This window comes from Sciurus carolinensis, chromosome 4, assembly GCF_902686445.1.
Source record: "Sciurus carolinensis chromosome 4, mSciCar1.2, whole genome shotgun sequence".
In the NCBI taxonomy this organism is placed as follows: Eukaryota; Metazoa; Chordata; class Mammalia; order Rodentia; family Sciuridae; genus Sciurus; species Sciurus carolinensis.
This window is the reverse complement of record NC_062216.1, coordinates 113,342,471-113,351,732: the sequence shown is the minus strand read 5'-3', so window position 1 is coordinate 113,351,732 and position 9,262 is coordinate 113,342,471. Positions and strand designations below refer to the sequence as shown.

Sequence of the window (9,262 nt, the reverse complement as noted above, 5' to 3'; positions counted from 1 at the left end):
CAGAGGTGAGTTGGAGAAAAAATTTATGAAACAATCCCAGCAGGGTCCCTCTGTGGGACAGATGCTGGTTATACCACTTGGTGGCCTAGTCTTCTCTCTCCCATAAACTTATCCCAGAACCCAACTGTCAGTTAATAGGTCTCTCAGGTTCCCCTTTCCCAATTTGGTTCACCTTCCCTCTCTACTTTCCATGTGTGTGTGAGAGTGTATGTGTGTGTGTTGGTACTGGGGCTTGAACTCAGGGATGCTTTACCACTGAGCTATATCCCCAGGCCTTTTTATCTTTTCATTTTGAGACTGGGTCTCACTAAATTGCTGAGGTTGGCCTTGAACTTGGGATCCTCTGCCTCAGTTTCCAGAGTTGCTGGGATTATAGGTGTGTACACTATGCCCAGTTTTCTTCTACCCCATTTCAATGGGAAGTCAGAGTTAGAAAGTCCTGATTAAGCTTTAACTTCAATACTTTTTGTTGCTGAGGGAATTGGTGCAAGGCAATGAGTAGCAGAACCAGGTGCTCCCTCCCAGGGAAGTATGATCGCTTATGACAAGAACTATCTATCAAAGGATGGAAATTAGACTCCTGGTGAAGAAGGGCTCAAGAATGGTAACTGGGTAACTGGCAAGGAATGATAGAGGCTAGGGCACTTTTTTAGGGGTGGGTTAACCCAAAGGAGCTAAGCGTAGGCATGTATGATATGAGTTGACCCAGTGACCTCTGCCCTGATCCTCATTCCTACCTGCCTTAAACTTTCTCACAGTCAGATTCCAGGTTCTGCCATATAAACCAAGGTGAGCCTAAGTATCACTTCCTAGGAGTGAAACTGAGGCACTGGAAGGAGGAAGACAATGGAATCCTTAAGCATGTGCTCAGCCCTTCCCTACTCCACACTTCTTCATTTGACTCTGCAACCTTCCTCAGTGACCCTAAACGTTTGGGCAGCAGAAGCCTCCACCCCCGGCACATCTTCCCTCCTGGCCCACACAAAACACACACACACACACACACACACACACACACACACACACATACACACACACACACACACACACACACAGCTCTCCTGAGCTAGTGGTGGGTGAATGGGGAGGTAAGCATCTCTGTGGTGAGCTCAAGTGTGTGTGGCGTATGTGCCCCCAACATGTCCCCATTTTCATTTGTATGTGAGTTTGTCTGTGTTCATTCATGACAGTGACTGTACTTGTGTGGGGAGTGCTGCATGTGTACATGTGGTGTGCATGCATCATCGCGTGTTTGTCCATGAGTGTGTATGTCAGTGTGTTCCAGTCTCTGTGAGTGTCGTCCCCAGTCCCCCATCCCCCCCCTTGGATCTCTAATTAGTGGTTTGGGGTTTGTTCCTTTTCCCTCCTGTTCCTTCCCTCAGCAGCGGCGGGCGGCAGCAGCCTCGGCAGCAGCAGTAGCAGCAGCAGCAGAAGCCGCCGTCGCCGCTGAGCAACAGCAAGGACTCTGGAGTCAGAGTAGGATTGTAAGATCAGAGCCCAGTGGGAAAAGGAGTGGAGCTGGCCTGGGAGAGGAGTGGATCCCTCCCAGCACCCTCAGGCCACCCGCTGCCTGCACTCTCCCTGCCAGACCTACTTCGAGGAGAGACTTGGGACAGCCAGCCCCAGGTTCCCCCAGGTACATGATGCTAAAAGCTCTGGGAGGGCTGCCCACGGATGCTTATGGGGTTGCCGGGGTGTATAGGTCGTGGGTCCACCATCCTTTCACCCTTTCCCCAGGGCACCCCCAAGGAGGCCCTGACAACTTGTCCATGTTCCTATTCCCCCTTCCTGCTTCCCACCCCTTCCCTGGGTGCCCCTTTTCTCTTCTCCCTCCCAGATCCCTTCTTTGGGGAGCTCAGCAAATGGAGCAGGAAATTTGGACCCTCTGCCTCCCTCTCTCGCCCTCCTCATTGGATCCGGAGCCTTCTCCGCTGGGAAAGCTGTAATTAGAGGGTGGATCCCTACAGACAGAGAGCAGCCCCCCCACCCCCCACCCCCCAGTCCCTTCTAACTTTAGATCTCTTCTCTCCCATTCTCCCATTCTCCCTCCCTCTCCCCTCTCCCTCTCTCCGGCTCGGCTCTCTCCATCTGCCTGGCTCCTTGGGACCCGTTCCCCAGCCTCAGGATGGCGTCCTCCCTGCTTGAGGTAACTGTCCCCTCCTCCCCGCTAGGAAACCAACCACAACCCTAAAGTCCTAATCCCTGCCCACCCCACACCCTCAACTCACATAGACAGTAGCTGTGGTGCTTGTCACTTCCAGGGTCCTTCTGATGAGAAGAGAGGAGTGGGCTCCATGGAGGGGCCAGCAGGGGGCAGGAGAAAAGGCGGGGAGGATAGGGCCAGGGGTCAAAGGACAGTCAGAGAAGGGTAAGAGAGGATTAGGTCAGAAGGCATGGACCCCTAAGGTCAATAAGCCACTAACTGAGGAGTGGAAAAGCAATGATAATAGGAGGGAGAAGAGAGGGGTGGAAACAGATACAAATGGATACCAGCAGATGGGAGAGAGGGAAGGCAGAGAGGACTGGTTGAGTGGGCATGGAGTAGCAATAGTTCTTTGGGGGCTCTGGTGCCCTAGGACTCCTGGCCTATGCAGGATCTTGTCTGGTCTGTGTGGGGGAGGGGCTGGGCCTGTGAGCAGTGTGTGAAGGAGAGGAGGTAGGCTGAAAGGAGAGGAGGAGGGCAGCCCTGCGAGGGGGGTGTATGGGGGGGGGACTGACCAGGGGAACTGAGCCCAGGCCTGAGAAGGAACCAAGGAGGAGGGACAGGGTCTGAGGCCGCCTGCCCGGCTCACAAATATTTAGCTTTCAGCCAAAGACAAACTCAGCTCTATTTTGGGAGTGGGAGGCTCCAGGGCGGACTGGGCCACTTCCCCTCCAGGCTGGGACCCCGGTATCCCTTGCCTGTGGTGTTGGGGATGGATGGAACTAGGGTACTGTGGAGGTTTGGGTCTTGAGAAATCACTGACTTTTCCAGGGTTTCTGGGGGACCCAAAGCACAGAATCGGAGGACTCTCAACTGCTCAGAACCTGAGTTCTCTGGCTTCTGGCTCTCTGACTCTGTTTCTCTGTCACCATCTCTTTCCTGCTTTCTGGGTCTCTCTGCAGGAATTTGGGGCTAAAGAGCCCACTTGAAAGTCAATTCCTTTCAATAGCCTTGAAACTTCCCTATTCTTGGGGCCTACAAAAACTCTAATCTCTGTTTCTGGTGCCCTAACTCAGATCCCAGGGTGAGGAGCCAAACAGGAAGTCAACTCATTCAACCTGAAGGAGAGGTGTGTGTGAGATGGAACAGCTGTCCTTTGACACTTGTGTCTATTGGCTGCATGGAAGTGTTAGAGTGCAGTCAAGTGTGACTTCACACAGCTGGATTTGTGAGAGTACAGGTGTGTGTGTGGGTGGGTGTGTGTGCATGGGCAAGCCTCCTGGGCATCTGGGTGCTGTCAGTTCAAGTGAGGATTGGTATCTGTGTAAGGCAGGAAACAGTGAGTTTGTGGCAGAGTTTGAGGGAATGTCATGCATGCCAATGAGGCAGTTACCATGCTTCTTACTATTCTGTATCCACTGTGGGGTCCGAAGGTGCTGTTCTCTACCCTTAGGCAATGGGGGCATATTATCTTCCTGCCACCTCACCAGTAGACTCTATATCAAGCCACCATTACAACATTAGGAAGAATAAGGTACATGAAATCCTGAGTCCAGTCAGGGCAGGGGTAGTGTCAGTGGGCATAGGCATCATGCCAGTGTTGCCAGCGTGGCACTGGTGCGTGGGGGAAGGGCAGCCCAGAAGCTTGCTGGATAGACACAGGATTGGGGGTGCATGTGGAAAGAGGAGGAGTCTGTTGTGGAAGTTAGGCTTTCAAGTCCCCTCATTCCCTGTAAGCTGAAAATGCCCTCAACACAAAGGCACTCCAGTCTCTCCATCTCTTTCACCTAGTTTTTGGGTACCTGGACCTTCGATCTCTTCCCCATCTCTCTGGGAATCTTTTTGCCTGGTAGTGGGAAGAACCTGGGGTTCAGAAAGGGAAGCAGCTGCTGTGTGATTGGAGGTTCACCTGGATCAAGTGAAATGCAGGGGAATCTCTCGGGGAGGGAGAAACATGGGGCGGGGAGGTGGGAATGCAGAATTGGGCCATGGGCTGGGGATAGAGCTCAGTGGTATAGTACTTGCTTAACAGGCCCTAATATTGATCATCAGCACCCTACACACCATCACCTTCTGCCAAAAAAAAAAAAAAAAAAAAAAAAAAAAAAGAAAGAAAGAAAGAAAGAAAGAAAAGAAAAAAAAAAGAAGAAGAAGAAAGGAAAAGAAAAAGAATTGGGAAGCCAGGAGAACTAAGAAACTTGGAAAAAGGCTGAGAAAGTTAAAAACTAGGAATGGGGACATTGGGTGCTCAGAACCTGAGGCCAGCCAGCTGTTAGATGCGTAGTAGACTTTTCCACTGGGTGGTGGGGCTGGGCACTTCGCTGAAAGCTCCTTGGAAGGAGGGGGTCCTCTTGCCCACTCCATGTCTGAGTGAGAGAGCTGGGACAGCTTCTATCTTGTTCTTTCTCCAAAGACTCCCTGCTTCAGTACTTTAAAAGTGTGGATTTTTGGGGGGCGGGGGCATCGCTGTTTCTTTTTTTTTTAGGATGCTGGGTTCCGGGTGGTGGGTGGAAGACATCAGTAGGTTGAGAATCCTGGGTTCTGGAAGGCAAGACATTTGATCAGGTATGAGGCATACGCTGGAGCTCTTCAGGGGAACCTTCTCCCCTAGTTTTCAGGACAGGCCAATCATCCAGAGAAGGAAACTGAGGTTATGGTGAAACTCAGCCACGTGCACAGCTTTTGGCCCCCCAGGAGAGTCTGGCGGCTCTGGTGCCTTGCCTTTCTTTCCCTGCTCTCAGGGGCCCCAGGGCCTCTGCTCCCCAGGACTGGGGTCTCCTGTTGGCCTGGGGCCGGCTGCCTCCTTTCACCCCTCCTTCCCTCCCCACAGTTGGGTGGGGTCCCTGGGTTTGGCTGAGGCCCCTGTGGCCACAGTGTGAGGGCCGGGCGGGGGACGGCGTCGGCGTTTTTAAAAATAAACCGACCGCAGGGAAACCATCGGAGCCGGAGCTGGGCCGGGCTGGGCAGAGGGGGAGGGGGCGGTCAGGGGGGAGAAGGAGGGAGGAGTGGCCTGGTCTGGGGGTTTTCTGGGGCCCAGCACCATGGTAGTTTTCTCTTAGGTAGGAAGTCCCCTGCCTCACCCTCCAACCTCCCGCCTTTCTTCTTCCCCATGTGTCTTTTCCTCTGTTTTCCTTAACTTTTCTAGTCCAGGCTCATTTCCACCACCTCTCTTTCTTTGTTTATTCTGCTTTCCTCTCTCTCCCTCCTTTTTGTCTTTTCACCTTTCTGCTTTTTCAGGTCCCTGCCCATTTCTGCCTCTTAATTCTGGTTCCACCTCTTGTCCCCTGTCCTCTGGTGCTTTTATCGTACTTCCTTATCATTTGTAGTGGTCCTTTGAACCCTGTGTCTAGGTCTCTGGTCTCTCCTAACTTCAAGTTCCCACCTCTCCTGCCAATGGTGCAAGAGTCAGATCCTGCCTTAACTCACCCCTCTGGGGTATCAGAGACTCCAGGGAAGCCCCTGACTGGAAAACAAACCTGTTGGTGGCTCAAATTTGGGATCCCACAGAGTCAGTTGGTTGGCAGGGGGAACAGCTGGTTTGTACTTGGGGAGTAATGCAGGAATCATAAGTGTCCACTCCACTCACTGCAACCTTGAGACACCAGACCTCTCTAGTATCAGTATCACACACACTTACCACATGCTTGGAGCTGCTAGGTAGATCTGAAAATCCTGAATTCTTTTTCTTTCTTTCTTTCTTTTAACAGTACTGGGAATTGAACTTATGCATGCTAGGCAAGCATTCTACCACTGAAGTATATCTGCAGCCCCTTTGGGGTTCTTTTCTTAGCTTTACTAGAAAGATACCAGGTAATTAGCTTTTGAAAATCTCAATCAGGGAACTCTACAGGGCCAACTTTTTTTTTGAGGGGGGGGCACTGGGGATTGAACTCAAGGTCACTCAACCACTGAGCCACATTCCCAGGCCTATTTTGTATTTTATTTAGAGACAGGGTCTCACTGAGTTGCTTAGTGCCTCACCGTTGCTGAGATTGGCTTTGAACTCCAGATCCTCGTGACTCAGCCTCTGGAACCACTGGGATTACAGACATGTACCACTGTGTGCCACTGTGCCTGGCTTTATATATATAGTTGTAGATGGACACAATACCCTTATTTTATTTTCACGTGGTGCTGAGGATTGAACCCAGTTCTTCATGTGTGCTAGATGAGCGTGCTGTACCATTGAGTCACAACCCCAGCCCCCAGGGTTAGCTTTTGAATGCAGCTTTTTTGTCAGAGTCTTAGTAACAGAAACAAGTGTATTTTAGCCAGCGATGTTGGAGGGCATCTCCTTCTGGGAGGTCCTAAGTCTGACCTAGGGAGGGTTACCATGAGTTCCTGGGGTGGTCTTGAGGGTGGTGTGACTTGGTAGCAGCAACCTGGTGGGCATTAAGGATATATCTCTGCATTTCCGAAGACCCCCATGTTCTACATGCATGTCTTCCTTCACTCACTAGGCTGGAAAGGTGAAGAGAAACCAGTGACATAGGCTACATGTTGGGGGACACTGAGGCATGGAGGGGTGTGGCTGTGAGCCAGTATCTTAGCCACTCCAATTCCCTCCCTGAGGACTCTGGGCTCTTCCACCCACCCAAAGGTACCAGCTGGTACCACGAAGCAGGAGGTGCCCACTGCCTTCTTGAAAGACATTCTTGCCTCAGCCACAGTCCTGGCTTGGCGGCAGCCCTATTGCCTCTCAATGTCCCAGTGTCTCTGCTGTTGCTTCCTCTTGTTCCCCAGTTCCAGAGTGCCTGCCAAGAGATTCCTTACCAGGGACATTCGGACTGGAGACCTCAGGGAGATCAGGTCACTGGCTAAGTGAAGAGCTGAAGCAGAGGCAGGAAGTGGAATAAGGGGTGAAGCCAGGAAAATCTAGAATGGGCGCAGATATGATTTCCTAAGACTTCTTTTTTACCTTTTTATTTTTTTAAAACAAGGTCTTGTTATGTTGTCCTAAGTCAAGGCGGTCTTGAACTCAGGGACTCAAGGGTTCTCCTGTCTCAGCCTTTCAAGTAGCTGGCACATATAGGTGTTGGACATTGTGGTTTGCTCCATAGTGCTCTTTGAGTTGTATCTTTTTCTGAGTCCCTGACTGTGATTTCTTTCTGTTCTAAACCTACTTTCCAGGGTTGGGACCCTAATTCTCACCTTACTCAGCCGCTGCCTCCACTTCCTCCTCCTCTTCTTCTTTTTGGTACTAGGGATTGAATCCAAGGATACTTTGCCACTGAGCTACATTCTCAGCTCTTTTTATTTTTTTTTTATTTTGAGACAGGGTCTCATAAGTTGCTGAGGCTGGCCTTGGACTTTTTATCCTTCTGCCTCAGCCTCCTAAGTCACTGGAATTACAGGAATGTGCCACCATGCCCAGCATTAGTTGCTGCTTCTATCCCAACTCTTCTCAGTTAGTCTCCTGTTCCTCACAGGCCTTTGCACACCCTTAACAACTCCACAGGGGCTCTGCTTCCTGCCTGTTAGGCTGGGGTGTCAGGCTGAAGTCTTGGGCCTCCATTTTTCTTCCATGACTCCATTTACTTCTGCCTGGATGCCAGGCCTCAATGGCACACCTCTCTTCCCTCTAATCAATCCCCTATCCTCTTCAACTCTTCCCTGACCCCTCTGCTCTGTTCTTCATGTCTCTAGATCTCAGTCCCAGAATTTTGCCCTTTGTTCTGCCTTCTCCTCTCTCCCTAAGCAGTGCTTCCTTCTTTCCACAGGAGGAAGCTCACTATGGCTCCAGTCCCTTGGCCATGTTGACAGCTGCATGCAGCAAATTTGGTGGTTCCAGCCCTCTGCGAGACTCAACAACATTGGGCAAAGCAGGCACGAAGAAGCCATACTCTGACCTTTCAGCCCCCAAAACCATGGGGGATGCCTACCCAGCCCCCTTTTCAAGTACCAATGGGCTCCTCTCACCTGCAGGCAGTCCTCCAGCGCCCACCTCTGGCTATGCCAATGACTACCCACCTTTTTCCCATTCATTCCCTGGGCCCACAGGCACCCAGGACCCTGGGCTACTAATGCCCAAGGGGCACAGTTCTTCTGACTGCCTGCCCAGTGTCTACACCTCTCTGGATATGGCACACCCCTACGGCTCTTGGTACAAGGCGGGCATCCACGCAGGCATTTCTCCAGGCCCAGGCAACACTCCTGCTCCTTGGTGGGACATGCACCCCGGGGGCAACTGGCTAGGTGGTGGGCAGGGCCAGGGTGATGGGCTGCAAGGGACACTGCCCACAGGCCCTGCTCAGCCTCCACTGAACCCCCAGCTACCTACCTACCCATCTGACTTTGCCCCCCTTAATCCAGCCCCCTACCCAGCACCCCACCTCCTGCAACCAGGGCCCCAGCACGTCCTGCCCCAAGATGTCTATAAGCCCAAGGCTGTTGGCAATAGTGGGCAGCTGGAGGGGAGTGGTGGAGCCAAACCAACCCGGGGTGCAGGCACCGGGGGCAGTGGAGGATATGGGGGTAGTGGGGCAGGGCGCTCCTCCTGTGACTGCCCCAACTGTCAGGAGCTAGAGCGGCTAGGGGCAGCAGCAGCTGGGCTGCGGAAGAAGCCCATCCACAGCTGCCACATTCCTGGCTGTGGCAAAGTGTATGGCAAGGCCTCACACCTGAAGGCGCACCTGCGCTGGCACACAGGAGAGAGGCCTTTTGTCTGCAACTGGCTCTTCTGTGGCAAGAGGTTCACCCGTTCCGATGAGCTGGAGCGCCATGTGCGCACTCACACAAGGGAGAAGAAGTTCACCTGCCTGCTCTGCTCTAAGCGCTTTACCAGAAGTGACCACCTGAGCAAACACCAGCGCACCCACGGAGAGCCAGGCCCGGGCCCCCCTGCCAGTGGCCCCAAGGAGCTGGGGGAGGGCCGCAGCGTGGGAGAAGAAGAGACCAGTCAGACCTCCCGACCTTCAGCCTCGCCAGCACCCCCAGAGAAAGCCCCTGGAGGCAGCCCCGAGCAGAGCAACCTGCTGGAGATCTGAGCTGGGTGGAGGGTCTCCAGTGCCGGGGCCACCTTGCCAGCCTCTGTTGGCTCTGTGGACCACTGTTTGTCTTTCTTTTCCTTGCATGTTGTCATTTGAGGCTTTACCTTGGCCATTCTGGGTCTGGCTATCT

The 9,262-nt window shown here is 52.7% G+C and overlaps 1 protein-coding gene across 1 annotated transcript; it reads left to right on the top strand.

The window, feature by feature from the left end:
* The first annotated feature begins 2,125 nt into the window (after positions 1-2,125).
* Sp7 (Sp7 transcription factor) lies at positions 2,126-9,129 on the top strand. The gene is made up of 2 exons (XM_047551820.1): positions 2,126-2,146; positions 7,864-9,129. The coding sequence occupies exons 1-2, from the start codon at positions 2,126-2,128 to the stop codon at positions 9,127-9,129; spliced, it is 1,287 nt and encodes a 428-aa protein (XP_047407776.1).
* The last annotated feature ends 133 nt before the right edge of the window (positions 9,130-9,262 follow it).